Source organism: Octopus sinensis, linkage group LG6 (genome assembly GCF_006345805.1).
Source record: "Octopus sinensis linkage group LG6, ASM634580v1, whole genome shotgun sequence".
Classification (NCBI taxonomy): domain Eukaryota; kingdom Metazoa; phylum Mollusca; class Cephalopoda; order Octopoda; family Octopodidae; genus Octopus; species Octopus sinensis.
The window spans coordinates 108,733,661-108,748,660 of NC_043002.1; the positions used below are offsets into that span (position 1 = coordinate 108,733,661).

Sequence of the window (15,000 nt, forward strand, 5' to 3'; positions counted from 1 at the left end):
TAATATATATATATATATATATATATATATATATATATACACACACATATCAATGTTTGTTTGATCCGTCTCAAGTATAGCAACATTTATTACAATAAAAACCATAGAATGCCCACCAAAGGAACAACAAATATACCACTTCGTTATAAACAGTTTTAATTTGAGAACCTACTTCAATATCTTACATATTGAGCCTATGATGGAGCCTTTACAGCAGTAGTTTTCATTCAGGGTCCATATGACCTTGGGTAGGGGGCACATAAGATTCCGTTTTTTTAAATTTATTTGCAAATAAGTTGGTTATATTTCTACAACACACAAAATATTTAAATTTTTTTTTCAACACAATTTCTTATTATTAATTATGGATATATAATAGGATCAGCCATGCTCGAAAGGTGCACCATTCGAGCGTGACTGATATCAGAACTGCCTGACTGGCACCCATGCTTGTGACACCATTCGAGCATGGTAGATACCGGTGCCGCCTGACTGGCTCCCATGCCAGTAACACGTAAAAAGCACCCACTATATTCTCAGAGTGGTTGGCATTAGGGAGCACATCCAGCTGTAGAAACCTTGACAAAACAGACTGGAAGTTGGTGCAGCCTCCTGGCTTGCCATTCTTCAGTCAAACTGTCCAACCCATGCCAGCATGGAAAGTGGATGTTAAACGATGATGATGAAGAATAGGATATTTTTAAACATCAAATGGCTATAAAGGGCCAGTAGAGAAAAATAAGAATCAAAGGGGTCCATAGGTAAAAGTGGTTGAGAACCACTGCTCTACAGTCATTCAACCTGCTAGAAACAGCAGCCAAAATCTCTTAAAAATGATCTTAAAAAGGTATGTATTGGATGATGCAGAGCTTAATATATAAAAATAAAAATGGCTGGAACATCATTTAACATGCTTGGTCTGTACGGCATGGATTAGCTTTGATCATAGGTTTCCTTAAATCAAAGTATTATGGGGTCAAAAAAAAAAACAACAGCACTAATCTTACCTGCATACATTCGTTACTGCTGTGTCTCGAAGGTTTTCTAAAGTAGCCATTAATTTATTTTTGGGGTGATTGCTGGTCCGTTTGTTTAAAATGCGATTTTCATCAGTGACTGTGATTTTTATGTTGGCCTCTTGTGTTGCATATTTGTTGAGTTTGCTGAGCACAGGGGAAGGTATAACGAGGTATTCCCGCAAAGATGCTAACATGGTACTCGCAAGACAAGGAAATTTGGTGGCTAATTTACCAAGAGCCTTTAAAAAGAGAGAAAGGAAAGAAACAGGTGACAGAAAGTACATATTTGAACATTGGAAACCGAAATAAGAAACATTTTGGAAGATAATTGAATACAGAAGTGTGTAACGCACCTCTAGAGATACCATTTGTAACGGCATATGCATCAGAAGTAACTTTTTGTCTGTTATGGAGTTGATCTTTTCGGTCAATCGTAGACATAGATTCTCAGCTTCTACAAAAAAAAAAGAATTTCAAATAAAATATTTTTCATCATGGCGCAGGAGTGGCTGTGTGGTAAGTAGCTTGCTAACCAACCACATGGTTCCCACATGGTTCCGGGTTCAATCCCACTGCGTGGCATCTTGGGCAAGTGTCTTCTGCTATAGCCCCGGGCCGACCAATGCCTTGTGAGTGGATATATATATGTGCGTGTGTTTGTGTGTCTGTGTTTGTCCCCCTAGCATTGCTTGACAACCGATGCTGGTGTGTTTACGTCCCCGTCACTTAGCGGTTCGGCAAAAGAGACCGATAGAATAAGTACTGGGTTTACAAAGAATAAGTACCGGGGTCGATTTGCTCGACTAAAGGCGGTGCTCCAGCATGGCCGCAGTCAAATGACTGAAACAAGTAAAAGAGTAAAAGAGTATCTCTTTTTCTATCTTTTACTTCTCATCCTTCAATACCAGTTCTCTATATCCGCACACCCTCTCTAACCATCCCTCACTCTCTCAATTTTATTACAACCTCCTAGAAATAACAGTCATATCTCCCTACTGTTATAAAAAAAAAAAAAGGGCACAATAGATTATATTGCATTGGATGCACTGTGGGGTCTAGAGAAAATGATGGCATGACGATGGCTGGAATATGCTTGACCAAGGGTCTGCTTCGTTAAGGCTAACTTGAAGATAAGGAACAACAACTAAATACAACTGTTGATGTTATTTAACCCTAGGTCAATCCTGTCACTGACCCTTAGATCAAAGGTATCTGAACAATGGCCATCTAATTTAGTTTAGAAATATCAAGGACAACAGAACTTTCTCTCAGGGAGATTTGACTGCTATTTCTAGCAAGGTGAGTGACTACTCTCATAAATAGGAGTTCCAATTATGGTAAACATGTTAAAGAAAGTAGACAACAGCATCTTACCTTACAAAACTTAAAATATTATTTTGGCGTGATATAATGGTTACCATAGCACCAAGTTCTTACATCTCAATACCAATTCCATCTTGGAAACGGTCTTCATTTATATCGATGTTCTTAGAAAAGCATGACTACCACAACTAAATATCTTTTCCCCTAAAATTTAGAAGTGTCTTCCCTTGGTCGTACTGTGGGAACAAGTGACACATACTGAGTGAAGGTGTATTTACAATTGGTGCTGTTTCTAGCAGGTTAAAAAACCATGTAAGGGGTTCCCCTGTTGGCTCATATTTGTACAGACAGACAGACAGACAGACAGACATCTTGTCTGTAATAAACATAAATCTGGTGATGATGCACACTCTAAGATGTAGAGCAGTATATATTTATTACTGGGGAAGGCCAGTTTATGGGGTTACCTTGGGTTTCCTCTCCATTAAAAAATACACCTTTATGGTGTATCATCAGACCCCAACAGGTTTTCATGTCTGATGACATGCCATAAAGGTATACCCTTTATGGATGGGAAACCTAGAGAAATCCCATAAACCTACCTTCACCAGTAATATATATATATATATATATATATATAGGCTACAGCAGGATTTGAACAAAGAACATGAAGAGCCGGGCCAAATACCACAAGGAATCTGGTCCCATGTTCTTACAGTTCCACCAATCCACCATTTTGGTTTCGTAATTTTTTAATGACCCTGAAAGGATGAACGGTAAGGTTGACTTTGATCAGGGTTGATCCCAGACCATAGAGAATCAGAAGAAACAGTATGAAGCATTTTGTCTGACATTCTAACACCTCAGCCAATTGGAAGTGGCCATGGTTGGAAGTGGTTGGCATTGGGAAGGACAAAGCAGACATTGGGTAATAATGTAGTCCTAAGACATATTGGATCCTGTCAAACTGTCCAACCCTTGCCGGAATGGGATATAGATGTTAAAAGATGACAAAAGAGTGGATTCTTTTTAGACAAGCAGATGTAATTTGAGAGATTTAGCTGCTATTTCTAGCATGTTCAATGATCATATGATCCGTTATTGGCTTCATGCTGAAGATATTGATGATGACACCCCCGGCCCCTTCATACTTTCAATACTATACCCCATTCAGTTGAGGAGTCTTGTCTTACAAGTACTTGATGACCTCACCAGTGCTGGTGCTATGAAAAATAAAATCACCCAAGACACTGTGAAGTGGTTGGCATTAGGAAGGGCATCCAGCTGTAAAATCCCTCCAAAGTAGACCTTGGAGTTTGGTGCAGCCCTCTGCCTTGTCTGTTCACATTGAACCATCCGACCCATGGTAGCATAGAAAAAGGGACGTTAACTGATGATGATGATGATGATGATTATAATGATCCATTGAGATTGTATTTCTTACCAGAGTCATCCCTGACGGCCCAGAACAACAAATCAACACAGGCAGCATTACTACACACCATCAATTCATACGGATCAAAATGTAACTGGCGAATGTCGGAAGCACTTCGTTGATATTTGCTTTGGAGTTCAGTTTGTCCGGATAAATATAAGGATTTTACAAAATCTTGCACTTCCTTCATAAAAGATGCTGGCAGATCTGCACAAAAGAAGACATTTTCAGTAAATGTATATCAAGTGTTTGAAATTATAGATTAAATAGAAACAAGAATAATAAAATAGTAGCAGAAAAGTGGTAAGAATATGAAGCAGAGGCTGTGACAAAGAATAAGAATTACAAGATTTTAAGGATTTTCCTAAAAAGACTGATCAGATTATTAACCCTTTCGTTACCAACCCGGCTGAAACCGGCTCTAGTTCTGAGTACAAACGTCTTGTTTTCATAAGTTTTAAATTAAAACCTTCCACCAAACCTTAGTCAAAAATTATGTTCCCAACACTAGCTGAATGATAACTAAGTTATTTTACTAAATTCTTTCTCATATTTAAAGTAATTGAAAGAAACACAGAGCATATCAAAATAAATACAGTAAGGAAAGGGTTAAAGCAAAAAGACAAGGTCTGATTGAAGAGGACAAAAGAAACAGTGAGATGACAGATTTTGTAATACCCAATGATAAGAGAATCATTGAAGCCAACGGAATTCAGAGGTTTGGGGAGACTTGCTGTCACCAAACCTCAAGATAAAATATCTGTTCACTAAATTAGCAAGTTATAGAAATAATAATAATAATCCTTTCTACTGGACGTACAAGGCCTGAAATTTGTGGGGAGGGGATTAGTCAATTTCATTGACCTCAGTGTTTCATTGGTACTTAATTTATTGACCCCAAAAAGATGAAAGGCAAAGTCAACCTCAACAAAATTTGAACTCAGAACATAAAGATGGATGAAATGCCCCAAAGTATTTCACCCAGCATGCTAACGATTCTGCCAGCTTGCCACCTTAATAATAATAATAATAATACCACTCAGAGAGCGCAAACCTCTGCCAAGGCAACACCAACATCTTCTCAATGATTAGACAGAGATGATTTTTAAAATGAGAATATCTGAAATAAACTCGACTGCTCTCACAAACAAGGATACTGGAAATTAACCCAACCACACTCAAAAAGTAAGTAAAAAAAAAAACAAAAAAATAATCCAGAATCCTTGTCCAGTACTGGATCAATCCCAAAATCTAATCAGTTTGTGCCAGTCATGAGGCCAAACATCCCTGAAAGTTTCATCCGAATCCATCCAGCTGTTCTTTGTCCATGGACAAACAAGCAAACACAACTGAAAACAATACCTCCACCTTCGCTAAGGTGGAGGTAATAATAATAATAATCCTTTCTACTGAAGGCACAAGGCCTGAAATTTGGGGGAAGAGATTAAGTTGATTACATCAACCCCAGTGCATAACTGGTACTTATTTAATCAACCCTGAAAGGATGAAAGGAAAAGTCAACCTCGGCAGAATTTGAACTCAGAACATAGCGACAGACAAAATACTGCTAAGCATTTCACCCAGCATGCTAACAATTCTGCAAACTTGCCGCCTTTAATAATAATCTTTTTTACTCTAGGCATAAGACCTGAAATTTTTTTTTTAGGGAGGTTGGGGCCAGTCGATTAGATCGACTCCAGTATGCAACTGGTACTTAATTTATCAATCTCAAAAGGATGAAAGACAAAGTTGACCTCAGCAGAATTTGAACTCAGAATGTAAAGACAGAAGAAACACTGCTAAGCATTTCATCCGGCATGCTTATGTTTCTGCCAGTTCGAATAATAATAATCCTTTCTACAATAGGGGAAATGCCTGAGATTTGTAGGGAGGGGGACAGTTGATTACATTGCCCCCAGCAGTTGATTGGTACCTGTTTCATCAACTCTGAAAAGATGAAAGGTAAATTTGACTTCAGTGAAATTTGAACTCAGAATGTAAAGAGTTTGATGAAATACCACAAAACATTTTGCCCACGACACTAAAAGCAATTTTAGGCAAAAGAGTAAGTCAACTGATTACATTAACTTCAATATTTGACTGGTACTTATTTTAGTAAGTCTAAAAGAGATGAAAGGCAGAATTTGAACTCAGAACAAAACGACAAAGAAATGCCCCTCATGTCTGCTGTAATTCTGGCAACTCACTGCCCTCAATAATAATAGTAATATTAGAAAAAACAGATAAATATATAAATAAATAAATGAGGGTTATGCTTTTTTCAAGGACGATACAAAGGGAGAAGAGTCTTTTAAGGAGACACAAGCAACTGGAGAAGAGAAAATATTGTAACAACCACCAATGACATACTGAATTTTAGCAAGCATGAAAAAGTTAATTAAAATTTTAGCAAGTTAATTAAAACATAATAATGAAAAGACATTATTAGTCAATGGTTAACATTACTTCAATTATCCCAGCAAAATATAGGGAACAACTCTGTTCATGTTTCCATCTTATTATACCTCTTCAGCAATAGACTTCACTGTACTTGCCAAAATATAGATGAGAAAAACTATGTAGATATACAGTATTGTACACTAATTGGTAAAGAAAATTAGAATATTTTTGAGAATAAATTACCCAAAGATACCAGCTACAGGAAAGATCATAGTTAGTGTTAAATTCAGTAGAATAATTATAAAATTTCTTCAAAAGGAACTGACCTTTTTCTTGTTCCAAGACATCTCTGAGCAAAGTAACCACTACCAAGGTAACTGTCTCACTAAAAGATTTGTATGGAAATCGCATCAGATGACCATACTGAAAATAAAATAAAACAGACATTGAAAATTCAAGACCTTAAACATGTAACAAACAATATACAATTTAATAAGATTCTTTTTATGAACTAAAAGAAAGTGGGAATTCCACGGACAATCTATATCTATTCTATCTCTACTATTAATGCTAGAACTGTCCATGCCTTTCTCAACAAGCAAGCCGTATGTCACTTCCTCAGAATCCTACATGGTTTACACATCATCATCATCGTTTAACGTCCGTTTTCCGCGCTAGCATGGGTTGGACGGTTCGACCGGGGTCTGGGAAGCCAGGGCTGCACCAGGCTCCAGTCTGATCTGACAGTGTTTCTACAGCTGGATGCCCTTCCTAATGCCAACCACTCTGCGAGTGTAGTGGATGCTTTTTACGTGCCACCTGCACAGGTGCCAGGGGGCGTCTGGCATCGGCCACGATCGGTTGGTGCTTTTAACGTGCCACCGGCATGGAAGCCAGCCAAGGCGGCGCTGGCATTGGCCATATTCAGATGGTGCTTTTTATGTGCCACCGGCACAGAAGCCAGTCTTTTTCTTTTTTTTTTCTATTTTATCCATGGTATTTTCCTCTACAAATGCTGCATTAAACACTTTTGACGTAATCCTTCTTTCCTATGAAATCCTCTGGAATTTTGCAGCCAAGAATTTTCCTACCAAAATTGTTTTGCACAAGTACAAGCTGAACATCAGTTGCATCATCCTTACCAATCTCAGAGAAACTGTAATGGCTGTTGACACCATCTCTCCTCACCAGACTCAGGCTTAATAATCAAAACAAAAATTGTCTTTTCATGTTTGCAACACAAGAAATGCATTTCAAAGATTTGGATATTGTTAGGGTAAGAATATTTTATAGATGGCTGCTTGCTAAGTGCATGGCATAGTGGTTAAGATATTGCTCTCGTGATCTCACAGTCATGATTTCAATTCCCAGACTGGGTGGTACATTATGTTCTTGAGCAAGCCACTTCACTCCACATTGCTCCAGTCAACACAGTTGTAAATGACTTCCAGTAACAGCTGGGAAGTTAACCCAGCAATGGACTGGCATCCTGTCCAGGAGGGAGCGTTGTAATCGCCATACACCATGGACACCAGCTTAAGTTCCAATCTTATGAGTCCTAGGTGAGGGTTATGACAAAATTAAGTTCTTAATTCCTTTCTACAATTAATCGTTCAAAATGTGTACAACATATTTCACACTTAGACTGAAACAAACTGAATGAGCCAGGGTGTGAGTAAGATTTGAACCCTCGGCCTTGTGAATACTACTCAAACATCTTAACTTCATAACACTTGCATCTCCATAATTGTAAAATACAGGAACTGTAGAGAGTGAAGTCAAATGAGGTCCTAAGAAATACACAAGTGATCCTAAATGAAATCTATATTATAATTCTGCTTGTTTTTTTTTTTTTTTGCTTTTTTTGTTTAGGCTTGGTTTCTACAGCTGGATGCCCTTCCTAACCGTGACCACTTTGCAGAATGTACTGGGTGCATTTTATGTGACACCAGCACCAGTACTTTTTACAGGGCACCAGCACCAACAGGGTCACCAAATAACTTGTAAAACAAAAAAAAATCCCTCAACTGGAAAGCAGGGAGGAATATTGAGGGGTTTGTGCCAGTTGAGAGATTCGTTTTCAAAATTAATTGAAACTGTGTGTCCTATTAAAAGATATGATGTATGAAAAGCCTTAAAAACTAAACACAAATTCCAAAAAGAACAACTTACTGTATATACTTCAGCGGCCATGCTATCTAGATTTTTCAGAATGTCCTTACTCAGCAAACGTTTGGCCTGAAAAGATAGAAGAGCAGAAGATCCAATATACCAAGATACTTTTTAGCCGTAGCAATGGATGAGAGGAGAAGAGGAGAATGATGGCAAATGAAATGGAAAGACTTCCGTCACCCCCCCTCCCTATATTTTCTCTCAAATTTGTTTATTTTTGTAATTTTTTTTTTGCCAAAAATCGGCATTGTGAAATTTCACACCCACCCCACCAACTTCTTCAATTTTGACCTTTTTCCCCAGCACTAACCCTAAAGCCCTAACTGTAACCATAAGTACAGAAATGTTTTGAAATTTTTGTCCGAATCATGATGTCCATATTTTTCTGCATATTTAGAAGAATAAAATTCTTAAAAAAAAACTTTTTACAAAGATTTTTGGAAATTTTTTTCAGAATCATAATCTCTGTATTTTTCCGCATATTTTGAAAGGAAAAAATTGTGAAAAAAGTTTAAAATGAAGGAAATGGGGGTGGAGGGTGGTAATTTAGAAATATCGATTTTTGCCAAATTTTTTGCCGATTCATATTCCCTGTAGCCGAAAAGAAATTTTTTTAAAGGGTGGTTGTTGGGGGTAGGGGGATGGGCAGAAGTATTGCTAATGAAATAAACCAACAAGCACTGACAATGACATTAGTAGATATTTAGGGTTAAGGTTAGTTACTTACCACACTAACAAGTGTCTGGAGTTGAGAACTAGAAAATTTTAAGTGATCTTCTTCAGGAATGATTTCAAAACCCCAGGGTTTGGTTCGTGTGAAACTAGATCCGACTTTATTGAAATAACGGATTGTAGGGTCAAGCAATTCATCCGTCAGACCTCCTTTATGTTGTGTTGGTGCCATAGGGGAGGGAGATCGTTCACGTCTGAAATCAATGGGGCCATCGTTGATGCCTGGTGTGGGACTTGTAGGACTTTCTGGTGTGATTACATGGGAAGATAACGTGCGTGGGAATATCGATCGGAATTTGGTGAATGGTTTCTTTGGAGGGCTTTTGTCATCGCTCAACACCTCTTCCATAACACAGGAACTTGGTAAAGGAAACAGCAGCTTTATGAGAGGTATTTCATCATCAGAAGAACGGCCAATGGCTCGAGCCATTCCAATTAGAGCTGGTACAATAGATGTGCATAAAGTTTCTATAAAAAGAGAAAAAAAAAATCATGAAATTATGTAAGTTAAGAAGTTTGATATCAGATGTGTTGATACATATGTTCAAGGAGTATGTTTGAGAGAACCAATATAACTCACAAGCTGATATCAGATTAATATATTTGATAGACATTTATCACTGACCAATACTTCACGTGAAATGTTATTTAATAAAGTGTGGTATAACAGCTTTATATCTCTATAAAACCAATTTCTCTTAATAACTAAAGCTACCACTGCTGATTAATATCTTTAATAGACAGCTGACTCACTTTAAGCACTGATTAATGGCACCAAATGACTGAGAAACCTATAGAAAGAGGAATATAATTCAAAGAAGTCCTAAGCCTATCATTTATTCATTTTACATCCATTTTCCCATGCTAGCATGGGTTGGATCATCATTATAATCATCATCATCGTTTAACATCCGTTTTCCATGCTGGCATGGGTTGGACAGTTCGACTGGGGTCTGAGAGGCCAGCAGGCTGCACCAGGCCCCAATCTGATCTGGCAGTATTTCTACAGCTGGATGCCCTTCCTAATGCCAACCACTCTGAGAGTGTAGTGGGTGCTTTTTATGTGCCACCAGCACCTCAAATACAATATTTGAGGTGCTGGATGCCCATTCTGATGGTAACCTTTAGCTGGGTTTTTTTTTTTTTTTCAAGTAAAGGATCTCTTATTCTGTACAACTTCAAAGATACAAAGTTACTAAACAATTTGTCAACAACACTGCCAACTCCACTTTTATACAACTGACTTCAGACCACAGACAAACAAAGACACAAATACACACACACACACACACACACACACATATTATACAACAGTCTTTTTTATAGTTTCCATCAAATCAAAAATATTCACAAGGCTTTGGTTAGCTCAAGGATATAATAGAAAGCACTTGCCGGAGGGTTCAATAATGGGACTGAACCCAAAACCATCTGGTCAGGAAGCAAACTTCTCAAACATGCAACCATGCCGGTTACTACTATATCAAAATTCAGTGAGTTTATATGCGATTCCTGATAAATGTTTATCTTTGTCATTGCCTGTAACCTATGAGCATAATATGCTTGCACATGTATGTCCAGGGTTAACATAGGTAATTATACTGGTAGTAAAATGGATATTTCTATCCCATAGATGGTTATTCCAACCTCTAACTCTACTAACTTTTACATATATATATATACACGAGGGTGAGTCAAAAAGTAATGCCATTTTGTTTAGGACAGGTATAATTACCAACACAGGAACATGTATCGTACATCAAAATGAAGCTGGTCCTTTGTGGATCACACCCCTACTTCTCAGTTTCTGCTTACCATATCCATTCCCAAAGCTTTAGTTGGCCTGAAGCTATAGTAGAAGGCACACAAGATGCCACGCAGTGGGACTGAACCCAGAACCATGTGGTTGGTAAGCAAGCTACTTACCACACAGCCACTCCTGCGCATGTACATTGCATACATAAATATATATCCACCATTTTAAAAGGGTTAAACCAATTATGATCACTGAATACAATTTTTTTTTTAACATGAACATCGAAATAAATATCAATAAAAATAGTAGTAGTGATACCTGTGCCGATGGCACATAAAAAGCACCATCCGAACGTGGCCGTTGCCAGCACCGCCTCGACTGGCTCCTGTGCCGGTAGCACATAAAAAGCACCACCCGAACGTGGCTGATGCCAGCGCCACCCAGACTGGCTTCTGTGCCGGTGGCACATAAAATGCACCATCCGAACGTGGCCGTTGCCAGCGCCGCCTTGGCTGGCTCCCGTGCCGGTGGCACGTTAAAAGCTCCAACCGATCGTGGCCGATGCCGGACCCCCCTGGCACCTGTGCAGGTGGCACGTAAAAAGCACCCACTACACTCGCAGAGTGGTTGGCGTTAGGAAGGGCATCCAGCTGTAGAAACTCTGCCAGATCAGACTGGAGCCTGGTGCAGCCCCTGGCTTTCCAGACCCCAGTCGAACCGTCCAACCCGTGCTAGCACGGAAAACGGACGTTAAACGATGATGCTGATAATTACTTGTTTTTCTTTTTCTTCTTTTACTTGTTTCAGTCATTAGACTCCGACCATGCTGGGGCATAGCCTTGAAGAATCTTTTAGTCAAAAGAATCAAACTCAGTAACTATTTTTAAAGTCTGATAGTTATTCTATGAGTCCCTTTTGCTGAACTGCTAAGTTACAAGGACATAAACACACCAACACCAATTATCAAGAGGTGGTTGGGGACAAACAAATACACATACACACACACATTTATATGGGCTTCTTTCAGTTTCCATCTACCAAATCCACTCATAAGGTTTTGGTTAGCCAGAAGCTGCAGTCGAAGACACATTCCCAAGGTGCCACACAGTAGGACTGAACCTGGAACCATGTGATCAAGAAGCAAACTCTTTACCACACAGCTACAACATATACAGACATGGTAAATCCCTTTTTCCCTTTTTCCAGTCAGAGAGATCCATCCACGATTGATCATTTCCATTTACTTGAAATATGAAGGAATTGAGAATCAAAGAAGTTCAAGGGGTTTCTTCTGATTCTAAACGAAAGGGAAAAGGATTCTGAAAGCTTTGGGATTTGATTGTTGAGAAATGACCATTCCACAGCACTCGACATAAACAGTTAATTAATTATTGATGTTACCTTTAGGTATGTCATGTGTCCCTTGGCAAAGTGTTGTGAGAACAACCATTGTATCCAACTGTGCTGACAAAATCTGCAGAGAAAAGCAACATAATCATTGTATTAAAGCAGAAGGAAAAACCAGGATACTGAACAAAAATACCTCGTTATATTCTGGTCGTAACAGCATCACACACACACACACACACACACACACACAGTCCAGTAATATAATTTTGATTATGACATAACTGGTTTGAATGCAACAGTTGATTTCTCATTGACTATTACATCTAGGCAATAGTCAGTATGAAACCAATGGTAACATTCTTGCCAGTCATATGTCATAACCAATATTATATCGCTCATCATCATCATCATCTTCGTTTAACGTCCGTTCTCCATGCTAGCATGGGTTGGACGGTTCGACCGGGGATCTGGGAAGCCAGAAGGCTGCACCAGGCTCTGGTCTTATCTGGCAATGTTTCTACAGCTGGATGCCCTTCCTAACGCCAACCACTCCGTGAGTGTAGTGGGTGCTTTTTACGTGCCACCTGCACTGGTGCCAGGTGAGGCTGGCATCGGCCACGGTTGGATTGGTGCATTTTACGTGCCACCTGCACGGAAGCCAGTCGAGGCGGCACTGGCTTCGGCCACGATTCGGATGGTGCTTTTTACGTGCCACCGACACGGAAGCCAGTTGAGGCGGGGCTGGCATCGGCCACCAATGAAATATTATATATTATTTTATATTATTATTACCAATTATATAAAATGTGCTTTTTTTCTGACTTAACCCTTTCGTTACTGAATTTATTTCGAGATGCTCAGTGTTTCTTCCAATTATGTTAAATATAACAAAGAATTAAGTAAAATAACATCGTTATCATTAAGCTAGAGTTAGGGACATAAATTGTGACTAAGGTTTGGTGGAAGATTTTAATTCAGAACTTTTGAAAACCAGACATTTGTACTAAAGAGCCAGAGCCGGTTTCAGCCGGGTTGGTAACGAAAGGGTTAAGGACAACAAACTGGACATTTATTACTTTTTAGTAGATGTGTCAGTTTGTAGTTAATTTTTAATTTCTTAATTTTTACTTTAGATAACCCTATTATTTTTGTAATTAATTTTTGTTTCATTAAATTTACCTGCCTTTACTAGATATTTACATATCATGAATTGTAATATTAATAAAACACTGGAGTTTTTTTTTTTTTGTTTTTGTTTCTTTTATATATATATTTTTCTGGTTTTGAACAGTCTGGTCTTCTAGTGATTTTTCATTCTATTATTTGTTCATTCCCATCTAAGGTCTTTTTATATATTTTTGTTGGTTGTAATTTTTCATACCAATATGTAATTCCCGATGAAGAATCTAATTTTTATTTCAAGAAAAGCTTTTCATTTTTGTCTTTGGAATTAATTAGACTCCAAAACAATTTGTAGAGTTTATATTCGTTCTGTACTAATCTGGATTATGAATTAAAGACCGTCTACAACTACATTTTTTTCCTTTCCTTATACTTCATTTTAGTGTTATACTAGCAGTATCGCCCGGCGTTGCTCGGGTTTGTAAGGGAAATAACTATATAAGCATTTTTAGAGATGTAAAGTATAATAGCCATCTCAATATGGTTAATCACAAAGAGGGGGGAGTTACTGTAGCTTTTTACGTTCTGAGATTTAATAATAAACTTTTAGAGAGTTACTTCCCTTATATATGCCAAAAATGCATTAAAATGGGAAAAATTGATGGTAAATTTTTTTTTAAATCGTAGACGCGCTAATACCCAGAAGGGCTCGATATGAATCACGACTATAAGATACCTGCTTTTGGTTACACTGCACCGCAAAATGTGGGAGTAGTTAGGAATCTAAATCGTAGGAGACAGACAGCACACAACCTTACTTTTATATATAAAGATATATAAAATAAATGCGCCCTTTTTTTTAAAGCCTAGCCAGGCTCATGGGCCCAGTTTCCCGGTTTCTATGGCATATGTGTTCCCCAGCTGGACGGGACGCCAGTCCATCGCAGCGTTACACATTTTTTGCAGCTGAGTGGACTGGAGCAATGTGAAATGAAGTGTTTTGCTCAAGAACACAACACGTTGCCTGGTCCAGGAATCAAAGCCACAATCTTACAATCATGAAACTGACTCCCTAACCACTAAACCACACGCCTGCACACACACACACACACACACATACATATAAACATTCATATAACATAGGTCTATAAATTTATATTCTTTAGTCTCAGAAATGCAAGTATTGCATGGCTCCAAATGAACCCTATCTCTGTATGAGACTAAAAAAAACTTTTACAATTAACTGCTTTGAGAAAGTAACACTGTGGTTGCATTCTTTTTGTTGTTTTTGTTTTTCAGAGCCATTTTACATTGAAAGACAAAGATGTAACTAAGTTAGGCTGGTTGTTCAATTCCAAGAGCAAAATATTGGTGTTGAGCGTTTGTCATCAAACAACAAATAATCTAAGAAATAAGTCTCACTTCACAAAAAAAGTTTCAAATAACAGAATGAACCTACCTGCTCCCTGAGCTCTGAATCACGATAGGCCACATCACTCAGAATTGTATTGAGACAGAAACTGAAGCATTCTCCCATCGGAAGTTCTAGAAATGGATAGCAAGATAGGTATGTAGATATAATTCACATACATATATATATATGCACGTCCTGCATGTGCATATATGTACGTGTATGTATTTGTGTGCATGTGTGCATATAGGATAGACTGAGGATATGAATGAAGGTGTGTGTG

At 38.2% G+C, this 15,000-nt stretch overlaps 1 protein-coding gene across 11 annotated transcripts in view; it reads right to left on the reverse strand.

Annotated features, from left to right (window-relative positions):
• LOC115212901 (phosphatidylinositol 4-kinase alpha) overlaps window positions 1-15,000 on the reverse strand; it is a 162,150-nt gene that overhangs the window by 95,358 nt on the left and 51,792 nt on the right. For all 11 annotated transcript variants that reach the window (XR_004999797.1, XM_029781704.2, XM_029781703.2 and 8 more), the window contains 8 exons: window positions 14,766-14,851; window positions 12,236-12,308; window positions 9,077-9,549; window positions 8,350-8,415; window positions 6,504-6,600; window positions 3,787-3,984; window positions 1,373-1,473; window positions 1,008-1,258 (listed from right to left, as the gene is read on the reverse strand). Coding sequence is in view for 10 of the 11 variants with exons in the window: in XM_029781704.2 (XP_029637564.1) it covers window positions 1,008-1,258; window positions 1,373-1,473; window positions 3,787-3,984; window positions 6,504-6,600; window positions 8,350-8,415; window positions 9,077-9,549; window positions 12,236-12,308; window positions 14,766-14,851 (1,345 nt within the window). In the remaining variant the exon portion in view is untranslated. The remainder of the gene's footprint in view (window positions 1-1,007; window positions 1,259-1,372; window positions 1,474-3,786; window positions 3,985-6,503; window positions 6,601-8,349; window positions 8,416-9,076; window positions 9,550-12,235; window positions 12,309-14,765; window positions 14,852-15,000) is intronic.